The following is a 16,698-nucleotide window of genomic DNA, read 5'->3' as shown; positions in this document are numbered from 1 at the left end:
AATTATTAGTTCTGACTTGTACATGTACATAGGTTATAGCATTTGACGACGCCTCCCCAAAAAGCATTTCTTTTCTTTCTCTCTCTTTCAATAGATGTCCCATAATGAGATCTTGCCATCTTTAGACCCGGCCGCTAACCAGTGTGTTTTCTGTACTTTCTGGTTCCTTTGCTGCTGGACTGTCGCAAGGGAGAATTCTGTGCGTTTTGTCAGTTCTCCTGCGGGAGCCTTGTCGTCACTCTGTATCTGCATTCCTGCCTCCGATTCTGACATCTGCTCTCCAGACAGATCCAGAGCGCCAGCAGCCTCGACATGCGCAAACGCCACCGCATAACATCCCTCCTTATGCCACTTCAAAACTGCCACTTCCTTCATCGTCTTGTACGAATACACCCGCACCCTAGAATCCCACCCCGCCGTAGCGAAGATCTTTCCGTCATCCCGGATCCGAAGACCCTGCTGGCCTGCATGTTTCGTGTTCACCGTCTTAAGCGCTTTGTCGGAGGGCTCTCCAGCAGCACCGGCAATGGTACCGACAACATCCCATCCCGGAACAGGATGTTTCACAAGCATCGCATCCGCGCCAGACGAGAGAACATATCCCCCATTCTTTGAAACATCGATCGACAATGCCGGCTGCGTGTGAACGCGCGATACATATAGCGTTTCCCAGTCCCATTTTCGATTCCATGGCTGATTCCGACTCTCTGTACTCGTGTCTCGGTCTTTCAAGACCCCGCGACATCGGAACACCATCACATGTCCGTCCTCATAGCCCGACGCTACGTAGACATCGCCTTTCGCGGAATCCATGAATAGTTCCACGGCCATGACCATCCCGGGCGTGATGCCTTCCGGGGGCGGAATCGTACAGACTCTTCGCTCGAGCGGGAGATGGAAGATATCCACAGCGCCAGAGTCGAGGGCGTTTGGGGCCGCTAGGAGACGAGTGAAGCTTTTATCTGTAGGAGGGGATGCTTCCTCGCTACTAGGAGGAAGAGGAGATGTTGTCTTTGGCCCCGACCCTGTTTGTCCTTCTAAATGCGTCTGCATACGAAGCCCGTCTGAGACGTTCCCCGAGGATGACGACGGAGAAAAAGGACCATCAATGAACCAGATCGAAAACGCACAGAAATTCAACGCGTTGACCGGTAGCGAATGGACCATCCATGGCTGACTCCCGTCACATCCTTGGGTTTCGGTTTGGACATCAACAGGGAGGGTTTTCTGTAAGACTGCCTCGTCTTGTGGTCGGATCTTCCACATGCGAAGTTTGTGGTCTCGGCCGTGGCTGGGGGTTTTGTTAGCTTTTCCTTTATTCATGTCTAAACATAATTTTCAAACATAGAAGATACAAAGAAAGGAAGAAGATAAGGATATCACAGTCAAACTAACTCGAAAAAAAAAAAAAAAAAAAAAAAAAAAAAACAGACAGGGAAGAAAGTACCTATAAACCTGCACCCCCTCTCCAGCTACACAGTACGCCCTCACCTGAAGAATCGCCCCCTCATGACCCTTCCATACCGCGACAGGACGTTTCGAAACTAATTCCCAGACAACGATCCATCCGTCGGCGTCGGCGGATATCAGACGGAGATTGGACTGGAAGATGTGGAGGCTGTGGATGGCGGATGTGTGGCCGCGGAGAATGTATGTTGGTGTTAGAGGGGGGTGATTCATTGATTTTTTTTTTTTCCCCTGTTATTGGGGAGTGGTAGATTGCGGATAGATGTTTTTGACTAAAATCAGGGAGAGGGGTTTGATTTTCTGGTTGGTAGTTTGATATTGGAATGGAAGAGAGAGAGGGATGGAAGCAGACGGGAAGATCTTGGGCGGATGTCTTGGCATTGCTTTACGGGTCGTGCTACATACCAGCCAGATGTACAGTACAAAGGGCGAGGCGTTTAGAATATATAAATTTTCGAGTGTCTCTGTTTCTTTCTTGGTGATTGTAATTAGCCCGGTGGCTTTTTAATCCAGATATATGGTAAATACTGAGTTATGTTCTAACCAATCTATCTCAGTTCTTCATCACCCTCGACCAAATCAAAAGCACATACATTATGGTATCATAGCAACAACCTATACAAGACACAAAAAGCCCAAACGCCACCCATGACAGCCGTATCATATATATATATATATACACACAGAGATATATAAATACATCCCCCACGCCAGATCCAACCCAGAGTCCCACACCTTACTGCACCCGCGGCTTAACATAAAACCCCTGGTACGGATGATTCTCCAGCTCAAAGTCTGCGAACGCGAGGAGTGGATTTGACACGACCGCAGGATGCATTTTCAAGATCGACGACGACGGATCCGGATCCGGGTTGAATGCGTGATCGCCGAACAGACTGTCGACTTCGACTCCAACAGCGACGTCGTGGCTATGGCTATGAGAGTGCAGGGTCCAGCCCCACGCCTCTTGTAGCTCGTCTTTGAGGTGTTCGACGCGGCAGCCATTCTCCTTGATGCGGTCGATTGTGTTGAGGATTTCGTCCTGCGCGTCGCGCGTGGCGAGGCAGGATGCGGCGATGAAGAGGAAGCGGGTGCAGAGGGTGGAGATTCCGCTGGGAGATGGGCTCGTGAGTTAGTTGGATTCTTGGGGAAGGGTGGAGGGAGGGAGGAACGTACCGGTCTTTCGTATGTGCTACGATCCCGCAGATATCGTGCGCATGACTCTGCTGTAGGCTTTGCATCTCGGGGCTGAATTCCGACTCTAGTGGATGGATCTTCGTCAACAAGATGCGAGCGGTATGGTAGAAGAGACGGGCGATGATGGACGATCGCTTGATGAGCCTAGTTATCACCGGTTAGAACGGCAAGTTTTCAATCCTACGAAAGAAACACACGTACCAAATCTCCGGGAAAACGGATTTCGAATTCGTCTGCCAGGGCTGCAGGTAGCCAAGCGGCGTCATGGAGCGTGGCACGGCATTTGCCCATTGGTCGCACCACTCGTTGTACGTGCACCAGTCCTGATACCATTGGTCGATCTGCGCGGTCGAGTGATCTAGACCGTGGACGTGCGAGAAGGTCGACCGGAAGTTCGCGACCTTCGCGCAGATGTAGACCATGCGGTGGGTCCAGAGTTCCTCGTTCCCCGCCACACTGGACTGCGTTTGCTCCATGTTCATGTCGACACCCCAGGCGTCGGGGTCCCAGGCTAATGTCCAGTTGAAGTGTAGACAGCTGAGCAGCTCCATGCTGACGTTCAGCCAGAAGCATGCCCCGCCGAGACCTGGGCTTGTTGCCTCCCATCGATTTTCCTTGATCAGGGCCCTTGCGCCGGCGATGTGGTTCATTCCATGGACCGATATCATCGACCTGGAGGTCATCGATTCGTAGATATTCAATATAACAGCCGCCGTCGCACACAGGACAGAATCGCGATCTGGGTCCTGCAGCAAGCCTAGAAGATCCTGCGATGCCAAGTCATGGAAATACGAGGCCTTCCCCTCGCCATACGAAGGGTTCACCTGGAACAGATGGCGAGCACCACAGGCCATGAACGCCTTGAGAAGCATCGGTTCCTCCAGCGCATGGAACGGCAGGATATTCGTAAACTTTGAAGGTTAGCCAAGGCAGCTTAGACCGGCCTGAACGACTTACGTGCTTCATTTCATCCATCGAATCTATCCACGGTCCCACCTCCTCGACGAAGGTCTGCACCAAAAACACCTCCTCCGGATTACTCAAACAGGCATTACTAGGCCCCATTCGCCCCTGCTTGGCCGATTTGAAGGGCGCAAAAGACGCGCTACGATCAGGCAGCAACTGAGGCGTCGAAACCGAACGACCATTCGGCGAGTAACCGAGTCCCTCAGCCTGACCCATCCCCGAGCCTGATCTCCCCGAAACCCCCGTCGTATTATATCGCGAGGCCAACGGCGGGCTCAACAGACTCCCCGTGTCCAACTGCGGCTCCACCGTCGGGGGAGGATATCTTTCAAACCCGCCCACATACTCCGACGCTATATGCCTCGACTCGTCCCGGAACGTGACTCGATGCCCCGGAGAGGGGGTCAGATCATGAGGCGGGGCGACGACCTGCGTATCGATGAAATTAAGCCTCACACCGCGGCGACACACCCGGCCTGATTTCCGACAGTTCTGACACCGATGCAGCGCCTCGTCGCATTTCAGGTGCCGCTCGCGACAGGTCAGACAGCCGGTGCGCACGCGTCGGGACTTCCGGATCACGGCCTCGCGGCGCCGTCGTCGCGGGGTGTCGCTGCCGGGGGTGCGTGACGCGCTCAACGACCCGCTGTTTGGTGTCGGGATGTCGTCTTCCTCGGCCTCGCGAGTATTGCTGTCCCCTGCGGGATTGTCCGATAACGAGACGTTGTCGTTCGATGTCTCTAGGCCGAGGATGTCCCCTGCGCCGAGCAGGTCTCTGGCGATGTCCAGGTCCATGGCGGGGAAGACGTGGTCCTCCACGGCAGACGTCATGGTGGATTGCACTAGCCTGTCCTCAGGCGATAAGATATCTAGAACCCCGAGTTTCTTGGTTGTATGCCTCGCAATCAGCCCTTTAAGCTATGATGCTTGCGCATCTTGACGACCGGGGATGTCCTATCTGTCGCAAGAAGCTCCGCTGGCTGGGTGGGAGATCCGTATGCGGAAGAATGAAGAGGTACAAAGGAGTCGATGGAGGAATAGCGACGAGAAGAAACAATGGGAGTATAGCGTTTAATCAATGCGGTCATTGAAGGACGATGAAGGGGGTCGAACCTTGGAGAAAGTCCGGTTAGCACAGCTGTGGTGATGCCACGGTTGAAGAAACGATATGACCAACGGAATCACTCACAGAAATCAAAGACAGTAAATGTCAATCGACACCTTGAGATCGAACAGAGCGAAGTGTAGAAGAGGCTGTTGAATGTCCGATAAGCAAACTTGAGGCGTGAGAAAGGAAAGTTGAGTCGCGCGGGGAATCCCGATGCCGGCCGGCTAAACCAGGAAGAGTCTAGCGGCTTTCGTCGGATCAGATAAAAGATTCTAATTCTATAACATACAACTAACAAGCCTAGAATGTTGACAAAGAACTTTTATCATTCAATAGTGTATATACATCGTAGTCATTCTTGATAATGTTATGGCCGAAAATATCTCTAACTTTTGTCTAGATCGTATAAGATCTTGTATGCCGTATGCAAAATGCTTTAAACGAATGCCCTTGCTGCACTACTAGTGCCTACTGGGAAAACTGAAGAAAGCTACCACTTACAGTAAACACATCATGGCAGAGTAACAGGAAACACTAGTCGGCCATTTAAGCCTTACTGCCTAGTCGAGGCAACCGGAGTCGAAAGTGCATGAGCAGCATCATTGCGCCCCAGAGTGCCGCAGAGCCGAAGGTTACACGAAGGGCGGCCGCATACGCTCCAATCACTGCACATTTGTTAGCAAACATGACTCACACGCGCCCCATCCATGAAAGGGATTCCCCGCAACAATGAGAAAACAAACATACCTTCTTGTTGGTGGGTCGGGTCCAGCGTGGCGACGGCCTGGACGGACTTGCGCACAAGGAAGATGATGTGGTCTTTCTCCGGTCCGGTGACCATACGATCGAGATGGTAGATCAGCGTGTTCTGGAAGATCCAGCTGCTGGTGGCCACGCCCATCACGGATCCTAGGTTCCGCCATAAGCCCAGGGTTGTCGTCGCCACGGCCTGCTCGTCGGGCTCGCTGGTCGCGAGCACGGAGACCATCAATGATGGGAAGGAAAACCCTTGCCCGAGACTGCAGAGGGCAACGCAGATCATGGCAATTGCATCGGGCGTGCCTACATTCATGGAAGCCGCAGCGCAACCGCCGAGGAAGAGAAAGACGTCTCCAATAATAACCGTCGGCTTCAGGCGTTTCGACCAGGTGATCAAAAAGCCAGTCGAGACGCTGGAGACGGTGACGGCAAGCGTGGCCGCTACCAACCGAAGTCCCGATTCCGTCGGGGTCGCCAGCTTGACGGCCTGGAAATACAACGGCGCGTTGAATACCATGGTATTGACTGCGATGGACCCGAAAAAGTTTCCAAAGATCAGGTTCGCGCGAGGCTGCCGCGACAGGAACGAGATCGGCATCACGGCGCGCTCCACGTTGCGTTCGTAGCGCACAAAGACGGCGGCCAAGACCACGGCCAGGACCAAGGACGTGATGACGACGGGATGCGTCCAGCTGTACACGTTGCCGCCCAGATTGAGGCCCATGATCAATGCCGTGACCCCCAGGACCAAGATCAACGAACCTAACAGGTCAAGCTGCTTGATCAATTGCCGGAACGACTTGCGCTCGGCCCTGGCCGTCTTCACGCCCAGGTCGGTCGGGGTAGTCCACGCTGCGACGATAAAATAGACGAGGATAAAGGGCAGTTGGACGTAGAACGCACCTCTCCATCCTACCTGATCGCACAGATATCCACCAAAGGCGAGACCCAAACAGCCCCCAACTCCGAGGAATAGGTTGATGTAGGACTGGTAGACACCGCGATATTCAATGCGGACCAAGTCGCTGGACAGGATCATTCCCATGGAAAAGACCCCGCCGGCTCCAAGTCCGCAAAAGGCGCGGGCTGCAATGAAGCTCCCGATGCTCTGGGCGGACCCACACCAGGCGGTGGTAAGAAAGAAGATGGCGATCGCGAACAAATACACGGGCTTCCGGCCGAACGTATCGGAGACCCGTCCGAACAGAGGCAGGAACGCAGTCGACGTCAACAGAAACGCTGTGGACAACCACGAGGCTGCATTTGAAGCGTGAAAATGTGACGTAATCACTGGGTGACTGGAGGCCATCAAGGTTGAGTCAAAGAAGCCTATGACATAGCCCAGTAAGATGCCCGAGAAGATCAGCCAAAACCTCACCGGCGAGACGTTTATAAAACGCGATGCATAACCGGTGGTTTCCTTCGGGGCGCTCCCCTCTGCATCAGTCGGTGTAGGCTTCGTGATTGAGGTGACGCGCTCGAGATTCGGTTCGATTTCTAAGCCTTGAGGGAGCGAATTGACCCGAGAGAGACTGAGGAGAGTGGGGTCATCGTCCGACGACAATATGGTGGACGATCCATTATCTGTCGCGGCGTTGACTTCGCCAGAATATGAGAGTAAATCGGGAGAATTATTGTTCAGCAGCGGGGTTGACTCGTTGATAGCAGCGCCCCGAGGCTCCCGTGAGGTTCCCGGCATTCCTGAGCGGTGGGAGGGAGCGGTTTGTGGAGATTAGAGAGGAGAAGGTAAGGGAGCGAAAGAATTTTATGCCTAAACAATCACCCCGAGCCAGGAGAAACTCGCCAGAAAATAAACAATCCAAAGAAATGAGCCCCCAAAAACTTTTGTATTGTGTCTCACCCAACGGGAACAGGAACAAGAAGAAAGCAAAGAAATTGATAGAGCGACGAAGATATACCGACAGAACGACGCTAATGCAGCGTACTGGAGTATGACTCGATTCCACTGTGATGATATTTGCGGATCCACTTGCTGGGCTTTTGCCGGGGTGAAAAACCAGTGTCCCTAGCATGATCATACCTATTACGGAGCAAAAATCAGGATAATCCGTTCAGATATTCGTATTATTGAGAATCTCGCAATCAATTCACCTTTCTCTTGATTGAAAAGCCTCATGTAAATCAACCATCCAGGTTCACAAAACCCAGACAGAAAAAAAAAAGTCCCCCAACTCCAACCCCTCTCCCTCTCCTCACAGACCAGGCACTAAGCAGGACGCTAAAAAGCCACCTGCCCTTCAGCCCACCGCGAGACTAAAGCTGCATCGGACGTGGATTTGGTCCAACCACGCGCGCTTCCCGTAGAAATGGGAATCCACATCGCTGATTGATCAGAACAAGCTAACATTGTGTCATCGGACCTAGAGCCCTCGCATGCAGTTTACTGCCTCGTTTGATGGATAACGCGGATGTGAACCGTGAGATTTTTCCCCTGGCGTGGTGGGATGGGTCATCGGACTGGGTTTTCCTTTCTTTTTCTGGGTTTGATTTTCGTTTTTCTTTTTTTTAGTGGTTATAGCTTGATTGAAGGGGGAGCTCTCTCGAGATGAAGGGTTGGTGGGGTCAGGTGATTTTTTCTTCTGCTTTTCTTATCTCTTTACCTATGGTGAATATAGAAGCTTAACTAGCTAGAAAGGATGATTAAGGATTAGGAGAAGAATCTAAATCCAACCTCGAATCTCCGGCTTAAGGGGTCTATATAGCCTAGACGCCTCAACGAGCCTCAAGATTGGTCGTAGCGATGAGGGTCTTTGGCGCTTTTACTACATAAATTTTGTCGAGGGCATATTCTCGTGATATTTCTGCCTTATACGCGGATGTATTCTATAAATCCGATGATCATTACCAGAATGTCACGAATATCAAACCCGCCTAAAATCCTCCCTATACCAGCTGCCATGCATTCAGCCGGTTATTTCGTTGTAGAAGTCTCCCCGATAACGTAGCCTCCCTTGTCCGAAGCCTCTGCCGTACCATCTTTTACAACGCCCTGCTCTTCATCTTGGACCTCCTGGGGTGCCGTCTTATCGTGTTCAATTGGGTTATGACTCTTTACGACCAGCCAGGTAGGGAACACCGCGAGGACTAAGAAAAAGCACAAGGATTAGAACCTGCTGCAGGTCGTGGAGGCGATAGAGTGAGATGAACATACCCAAAAGAATCGTGTTGATCGCAAGAGGAACTCTTCCTCCATGCCAGTTGCGCGTATTGATGCCGAAGGAAATGGCCTGTGAGAAACTTTCCTGGCCGCGGAGAATGCCAGAGAAACGGGCTAGAGATGGTTAGCAGATGGCAAGACATGTAGGTTGGTGAAAAGCGATCATACATAATTCGGAAATGTTATCCGTCATTGTGGATAGAAGATAGTAAAGCCAATTCTGCAAGCCCTGTTGAGAGAAACCTATATATTTCGAGAGTTAGATATATTGCATGATTAAGGGCTGGGGAGACATACTCCATAGCATAAGGACAAAAAATCCCTCTACGAAACCCTTGTCACTCCAGTCGTAAGACGGAGGGTTGGCAGTATATTTTTCTTGGATGACCCAAGCGTAGACCCAAGCGATGATGTGAATGATGATCACATAGTAGAAACTAGAAGTTCATTAATTTTTGGGGATTTGGATCTGTATTCTGGCTCCTACCCAAACGTGATGCGCTTCTTAACCGACAATCCCTTGTAATCCAGAAATCGACTGATTATCCCCGAGGAGATAAGGTTGGAGAAATTGCCTTGTATTAGATCAGTCAAGAGCTTGCATTTCGTATTGAACGTTAGATAAGATAGTACTTACTGACGAATCCAATCAAAGCGCGAGCTCGAACGCCAAAGTAGTAAGTTTGAAAGTCTTGCGTTGGGTTAGCAGATCGAATCAACAAACGAACACGAAGACGTACTTGACGAGTATTGATTGAAGTACGCTGCCCAGAACACCGGCAGCAGCAAGGCGACCTACATGTAAAGCACGGTTAGCCAAATGGCCAGGCATCCAAGATAGATCAAAGCTTACTTCTTTGCGGCGCGAGAGTTTCCACAGCTCCAGCATCTCTGCGCGCCACGACTTCTGAACAACGATTTTCACTTTACTTCCGTCGCTCCGCTGAACTTTCTCAGGTGGTGATAGAAATATTGCTAGGGGAGTTGCGAGACATTGCAAGGCGACGAATATGAGATATGACTCTGTGAACGACTTAGCGAACGGGCTTTTATGTTCGGATTTTCAATAGGTTGAACATACCCGACCCGACTTTGCCCTTGCTCTTGGCATCAGCAGAGCTGCTTTAGATTAGCAAATAGACTCGATCTTTTTGCGATTTCATGGCGAGAAACGTACTGGTTGAGAGCAAGAAGAATGGCTCCGCCGACCAATGGGCCACCGGTACGGAACCATAGCCAGATGCTATTCGAGTCAGCCACACTGGTACTTGATAGGATATTCTTGGAGGTCGAAACTTACTTCATATATCTGCCTCGTTTGCCTGGCTCTGGATATCCAAGAGCTACAGCACCTTCGGAAGCCCAGAAAAGACCCGCTCTGGCTCGGTAAGTCTATGCTTATGATATTCGGCCGAAATTGTGATCACTTACGATAACCCGCATGCAACAGATCCAACCAACACAAACCACACATTTCCCTAGTATCAGTGTTAGCAGAGTCTGAGATGCGTCATCGGATAGGGTTGTTTACATAGCGGTTGTTGGTATATAGGGCAGCCCTGGAAAATGAAGCGTAAGCGACATGTCCTGAGATCGAGTCCGAAAGTCTCTGAATCAACGTACGAATAGATCGGATACCCAACCGCTCCTAGTAAAAGTGTCCAGTTCAATCCAATCCGGTTCGCAATGGGACCGCCAAAGAGACATAGAAAGCCCACTAACAAAAGTACATTAGTGCCGGGTTCAAACGTTTGCGTAGAGTACTGAAGGCAATCACTGTCGGGCCAGAAACTTCACTGAGACTCACTGAGACCAAACACCAGTGCATTGGCGGCATTAATCAAATACGGCGATTGCGCACCGCCCGCACCCAAGGAACTCATGGCATTCCACAGACCCGGGGCCATAAAGCCCACCCCTCCAATAATAAACGCATTGAAAAGCGTACTGTGATGCCATACTTTCTTTTCATTGTGTTCCGGCGTGTTGTCGGACGAGACCGAGACGGAGGCTTGTTGACCAGCCATGACGAACCTTGATTTCGAAGGCAGGATAGACCGATAGACCGATCCTCGGGGCGGATTTCCTCGTGCAGTGGTCGACGTTTGAGGGATCCAGATCTGCGACAAGGAGTATCCATGGTGGTTATATTGGCTCTCTTCTTTCTCTTGAATTTTCTGCTAGCCAAGATCTCATTCATGCGACAAATTGCGTGCTTAGAAGTATCTCGTGATAGCGTGCTATTTTCCATGTTACTATGGCAGATCGCCGACAGTTCCAAGACTGTAGCAGCCGCCAAGGGCCAATCATGATAGTGTCGGTTAAGTGGTGTGGGGATGAAATGGTCTTGAACGTTCGGCCTGGTCCGCCGTGACTCGGTTCGCCTCGCACTAGAATCCACTTAGTATCGTGATTCTGTAGGTTAGAATGATTTGATGAAGTGACAAGGAATTCTCGTCGACTTTTCGTATCCGGTGCTCAGAGACAAGTTTTTGAACAGAAACTAAATGAAAAAGGTCGACCCGTGATACGAATTCCCCTACGGAGTTTATCTGTGGAGTCTCAGGTTACAGGTATGCCCTCAGCATCTGTCTCGCTGGGGATATACAAGGCGTACCAAGTAGTTTAGACTGCTACCTTTCATCATAGAAATGCCTATTTAACACAGAGGCCTTTTCCAGTCTAGTCCTGAATCCTGTCTCGTCTTCGACAAACTATTGGACCTACTAGTCCATGCGAGAGAAAAAAAAAAGAAAAAAAGAAAAAAAAAAAAAAGCAAGTCGTATCATGCAATGTCTATGTTTCTTCTGCTTGAAGCCATCCGCCGTCGTCTTACTGCTGAATGAACAGAGAATTTGAATTCGCATACAAATTAGATTTTAACTGGTCGGGCTCGCTCATGAGATACACCTACGAGTCCATCAGCGCCACCAGAACCGCGAAGGATCCGTTCAACACACACGGTATCAGGTAGCGTTTGAGTACGATCTAGTCCCTTTTGCGAACTCAGACACTAGAGGAAAGACCCAATGAGAGACTAATGGAAGCGGATATGTATAGGATAAATCTTTGTGTGCGGCCCAAGACTGCCTAACCTGATGTGTCTGGATTCTTTGTGTTCATCCGGCCCTCTTAGAGCCCGCGTTGCGAGAACCAAACTATAACTGCGATTTTTTAAAAGCTTGAATGATCTCTTTGTGACATTCTGGGAGAGATTCTCGATTGAAAGCGGCTTCTAAATATCTCTTCCAGCATCCACTGCAGAGAGCCTGGCAGAGTATAGGTTATAAATAGACCTGCATGCTCCTGTGTTCTCCGTTCATAATCCAGAGCAATCCAGAGCAATCCAATTCCCTCTTTCCAAACAATCGCGAACAATTCCACTCTGCAAGAGTTTGTGTTATCAAAATGCCTCTTCAATTGCCCCAGTATCAGTACAAGAAGGCAGATGGTTTAGTTAAGCCCGCGACGAATATGTCGTATATCCTTCAGTCGAATGGCGTTCCTGCCTCTTGCACGGGAGCGGACAGTACATGGAGCTTCTGGGACAAGAAGGGCAAAATAAGGACGTTCGGGTTGTGATTCCGGATGAGTGCATGGACAAAGCAATTGAGGTGCCGCGCGCCTTAGGGTTGGACGACACTCCAGCTGACGAGACGTACCAATGCAGATGCACCTTCGACTTGTCGGGGGGGGGGAGATTACGAGGTCCACAAGAAATTTCTATTCAGGAACCGCTGCCCCAAGTACTGCTTTCGGAATTGCCACATCGCCCAAGGCAAAGTGATGGCAGTCAGCGACCGCCTGCAAATCTCCCTATTTTTGCAGTCTCAATACCTATGGTGGCTGCCATCCCATTACACCAAGCAGGCACTGTCGGGTGACCCCTTTTATAGGTCCCATTTCATGCTGACAAGTGATCCTGGGCTGCCCGGTTACCCCCCGTACCGTCGAACCCGCTTCAACCCGACAGACCCGCCGGTCCTAATGCTCACTCCTACTGCCTATGTGGAATCTCTCATTTATCACCATGCCCGAGACAGCGAGCTGATGGGTCCAGGTGCCGACATGACATTCTTCAAGTCCAACTGTGTCGTGCCATGGATCTAGGAGTCGATTCCGCTTCTTAAAGATGACCCCCTCCTGGATATCACCAATTACGATCGCTTCGATAAATATACTAAGCCTTTGTGGATGTCTTACAACGCTGCGACTGAAGTGGAAGATTACGACGAGTATGACAGGCGTGTAGAGAGATTGGGCAAACAGCTCGCTGAAGAGGGAAAGCTCCTAAGAATGTCGGTTTCGTGGGCCTGGAAACCGGGATGCTAGAGTTCCAAGTCGCCATTCGTTTGGGCTCACCAAGCCCCGGGGGGATGTTTACCATCTCTATATACAGCGCGCGATTTCAGCTACCCAGAAAATTGATTTTTCTTTTTTGTTTGGTAGCTTGAGTTTTGGGAGAAGGAATAGAAAGAGAAAAATGAAAAGCAAAAAAAAGAAAATAAAAAACAGAAAGAATAGAGAAATGAACAGAACCGAGAGAGAAAGGGAACTCAAAGTATGAGACTAGCCAAAGATATTTATGACCACGTCCCCGTTTCTGTTGCTCACCAAGTCCTCAACACCATTCCCGTTCTTCCTTAAGCTGATGATAATGAGAGCGGTGGAGACGGAGGGAACCAGAAGGAGTGATAGTCGAAGTAGTAGAGGGAGAGGCCAGCGAGGTGGCCACTGCCAGGTTCCGAACCTGCGAAAATTCCTCGCGAATTTCCGGCTCATTCGTCCCTTGACATCCACGATAACTGCTTGTTGCAGCTACAGGAATTTCCCCACAAAGATCCGGTATATATTTATGGCGAATGAGATGCATGGCGTCTTCTAGGGGTCGTGTTGATCCCTCGATCTCAACCATAACATCTATGCTCTATGGCAAGCTGTCAGCATTTAACCACGTTCAGGTGAAAGATCGGATATCGTACCTGAGAATCCTCGCGCGATGTCCCCGGTTCTGTAAGGGCGTTTTGCCCTACAAGGGCCACTCTGACCCTGGCAAGATCCGGTAATCTGTCGAACGCTTGGCGTGTTCTTCGATTCTGGCTTCTAAAAGCCTGGTGCCTGTGAAGCACCCGAAGGTCATCCGCTAGGTCTGTTATTCTAGCGTTGAGTGCCGACATGTTTATGATATGGGAGGGGGTTGATTCCTGGATAGCTCTGCGAGCTCGACCTTGGCTTTATAATAATTTTCTGGGGCATTGAGCTCTCGTAAAGTTTCTGGTTTCCTATGCGATATTTCGGTGCCTGTTCGTGTCCGATCTCGTGGCAGACATGGCTAGGTGCGATCGCCTACGAAACTTTACTTGTCTTCTAGAACATACGCCTTCACGAATGACTTCTAGAATCAGATGAGTTGACCGCTCTTTTTCTTGTTACCTACACGAGGATTTGACTCCCCTGATTCATCCAAGGTGTGGTAGGTCGGACGGTTATCTCATCGGAAGATAGTCATAACGAATAGTCACCCGGGTTAGGTTCTTGATGTCTCAACTTCTCTCCGTCATCCACACCGCTTCATGAATCACCACTTCCACTGACGAATATTTCGATGAAATTGTAGTAGTGTGTACGACTCGCCTTTAGAAAAGTTCTCCAATTTGGGACTGACGGGCTCACCTGTTTCCTAATCTAGCAAATTAGATTGAGAGCTTTTTGTCGGAGGTCTCGCGATGTCTCGCCGCGGGATACATGCCTCTGGGATTCCGACCAGGAAAAATCTAGATTGGGTCGATCGGATCGGAAGTAATTGGAAAGTCACCAAGCCACGTAGGCTTTCCGGCGTTTGTTGGATAGCCTTGGCCCTATATCATGCCCATATCATCTCTGAGATCGACAGAGCATCCAACGAGCATCATCGGGGAGCAGACAGGGAAAACGGTCGGTAACTGACATCTGGTCAATATGGCTGAGACCATTTCGTATCTAGGAGGCGAAAGCGGATATAACATCCGCCCACCCATACGCTTGTTATCCTGTGTAGATGAAGCGCCAAGATGCCTCTATCCTTGCTGGAATACGAGATTTCCTGTCGGGTTTGTAATTTTAACTTCCAGGGAGCTAGGTTTACTTCAGTATTTCGGAGATTGACATCGCTAAGCAAGGGCAAGGTCAGTCCGTCCGTGTGAAAGACCGGTCAATTGAGAGGTATAGTATAGACCGGTATAGCTGCCGTACGGCGCAACCCAACGAGATGAATCCGGCGCATTCAATCCCCGAAACCAGTTTAGGCAGAATGAAAGACACGTATTGCTCGCAGAAACATGCCCATTCAATCAGGAAGATGAGATGAGAATCTCCTTCGGTGTGCGGGAAAGTCACATCTTAGGACCTTCTCTGTCGGCAAACCGCTAGAAGGAGCTGTTTGATAGCCAAATAAGGTAGATGAAGACATGAAAACACCTAGTTTGGTGTTCCTGTCATATTACAGCCAAGGCTACATTGCAGACCAGAGACACGTGGGCATGTCTGCGAATGTCAAGTCATTTAGGGCTGATGAAGCGGGCAAACAAGGCAAGACCATCCGTCAGGTACGGAAGTCTCTTCTCACTTTGAGGGTCCAAGTAGTCGTAAAGGTAAATAAGCCACTGCCATGCAGTAGATGAAACAGATCTACAGATTGAGAAGTGAAGTAGTCAATGGTCGTTACTGGGACAAGGCATGTAGTTGCGTGATGACAAATCAGGGCGGTGGCGGGGCTGATCGGCGATTGCCTCCGACGATAACGAAGTGAACTGTGAGGTATTCCGAATGATTCACACCTTCAACATTGTCTGTTTGAATCCGGGAGTGCGTTGGCTGTATACACTTCCTTCCTTCCTCCCCGCTGTCTCACTATGGCCCCTCTCCGAATTGCCATCCTGGAATGCGACACCCCAGTAGATAAAATCAACAGGAAATATGACGGCTACTATGGGGTTTTCTCATCGCTCCTCCGCGCCAGTGCCAAAGCTTTGGATCGACCAGACCGGCTGGACCCAGACTCTGGTCTCGAGATCACACGCTGGGATGTAGTGACCGCTCAAGTGTATCCCAACCTAAAGGATGTAGATGCGCTTCTGTTGACGGGATCGAGTGGGTGCCTTAACCCTTTCGCGTGTGGCGTGGCTTCCAAATTCTAAGCTAATAGGCCATCCCAGAACACAACTCCTTTGACAGTGATCCCTGGATCCTCAAGCTTGTCGAATACACCAAATCCGCTCTTCAGGACAACTGCATCAAAATCCTCGGAATCTGCTTTGGGCATCAGATCATCGGACGCGCGCTGGGCGTCAAGGTCGGTCGGAGTGATGCCGGCTGGGAGATTGCCGTTTGCGACATGGACCTGACCGATCAGGGCAAGAAACTTTTTGGCAGGGATAAACTCGTAAAGACCGACGCCCAATCCCCTGTCTCACACCCCCCTGGACGAACGAGCTGACAGTGCTTTTCTCCCAAATTTAGCGCATCCAACAAATGCATCAGGATATCGTCTTTGAGTACCCCCCTGGTGTCATTGCTCTTGGCTCGTCACCCCGATGTGCGGTGCAGGGCATGTATCTGCCCGGTCGATTTGTCACCGTCCAAGGGCATCCCGAGTTCACCGAGGAGATCGTCACCGAGGTTGTCACTCTGCGGGGCAAGGCGGGGGTTTTCTCCAAGGAGCAGACTGAGGATGCCTTGGAGAGAGCGAAGAATGAGCATGACGGGGTTGCGATTGGTGCGACCTTTTTGAACTTTTTGCTTGAGGAATAGGTTATAGGCTATAGGTCATGGGCGTTGGACAACGGATAACGGCAAGAATGTACATAACAATCTTCCGTCTCTGTTTACACTTACGTATAGGCGATAGATTGATGAATTATATAGATGAGACACGCTTTAGATGTATATATTATAAATGCTCCTATGATGCTTGCGCTCAAAGCTCATTTCGGGGATAGACAATAAACGAACATCTCCTAAGGAAGATCAGAACTAGATCAAACAA

At 50.3% G+C, this 16,698-nt stretch overlaps 4 protein-coding genes across 4 annotated transcripts; 1 reads left to right on the top strand and 3 right to left on the bottom strand.

Moving 5' to 3' along the window:
- Positions 1-87: 87 nt before the first annotated feature.
- Positions 88-7,196, bottom strand: KD926_009709 (MFS transporter; the record flags this gene model as incomplete). Its single annotated transcript, XM_053095749.1, has 7 exons — positions 88-1,291; positions 2,208-2,579; positions 2,644-2,808; positions 2,866-3,575; positions 3,622-4,541; positions 5,296-5,403; positions 5,486-7,196. The coding sequence occupies 7 exons, from the start codon at positions 7,194-7,196 to the stop codon at positions 88-90; spliced, it is 5,190 nt and encodes a 1,729-aa protein (XP_052960276.1).
- Positions 7,197-8,429: 1,233 nt separating this feature from the next.
- KD926_009708 (MFS general substrate transporter) lies at positions 8,430-10,702 on the bottom strand (the record flags this gene model as incomplete). The annotated part of the gene is made up of 14 exons (XM_053095748.1): positions 8,430-8,602; positions 8,670-8,789; positions 8,844-8,918; positions 8,973-9,112; positions 9,163-9,250; positions 9,313-9,366; positions 9,416-9,470; positions 9,529-9,698; positions 9,757-9,794; positions 9,853-9,918; positions 9,976-10,051; positions 10,107-10,153; positions 10,299-10,392; positions 10,483-10,702. 14 exons carry the CDS (start codon positions 10,700-10,702, stop codon positions 8,430-8,432), a joined length of 1,416 nt encoding a protein of 471 aa, XP_052960275.1.
- Positions 10,703-13,296: 2,594 nt separating this feature from the next.
- KD926_009707 (uncharacterized protein) lies at positions 13,297-13,852 on the bottom strand (the record flags this gene model as incomplete). The annotated part of the gene is made up of 2 exons (XM_053095747.1): positions 13,297-13,602; positions 13,658-13,852. The coding sequence occupies 2 exons, from the start codon at positions 13,850-13,852 to the stop codon at positions 13,297-13,299; spliced, it is 501 nt and encodes a 166-aa protein (XP_052960274.1).
- A 1,713-nt stretch (positions 13,853-15,565) lies between these two features.
- KD926_009706 (type 1 glutamine amidotransferase) lies at positions 15,566-16,463 on the top strand (the record flags this gene model as incomplete). The annotated part of the gene is made up of 3 exons (XM_053095746.1): positions 15,566-15,803; positions 15,869-16,119; positions 16,173-16,463. The coding sequence occupies 3 exons, from the start codon at positions 15,566-15,568 to the stop codon at positions 16,461-16,463; spliced, it is 780 nt and encodes a 259-aa protein (XP_052960273.1).
- Positions 16,464-16,698: the final 235 nt, after the last annotated feature.

Source organism: Aspergillus affinis (genome assembly GCF_023601865.1).
Source record: "Aspergillus affinis strain CMG 70 chromosome Unknown NODE_6_length_556011_cov_87_064024, whole genome shotgun sequence".
Taxonomy (NCBI): domain Eukaryota; kingdom Fungi; phylum Ascomycota; class Eurotiomycetes; order Eurotiales; family Aspergillaceae; genus Aspergillus; species Aspergillus affinis.
This window is presented reverse-complemented; position numbering and strand designations above follow the sequence as displayed.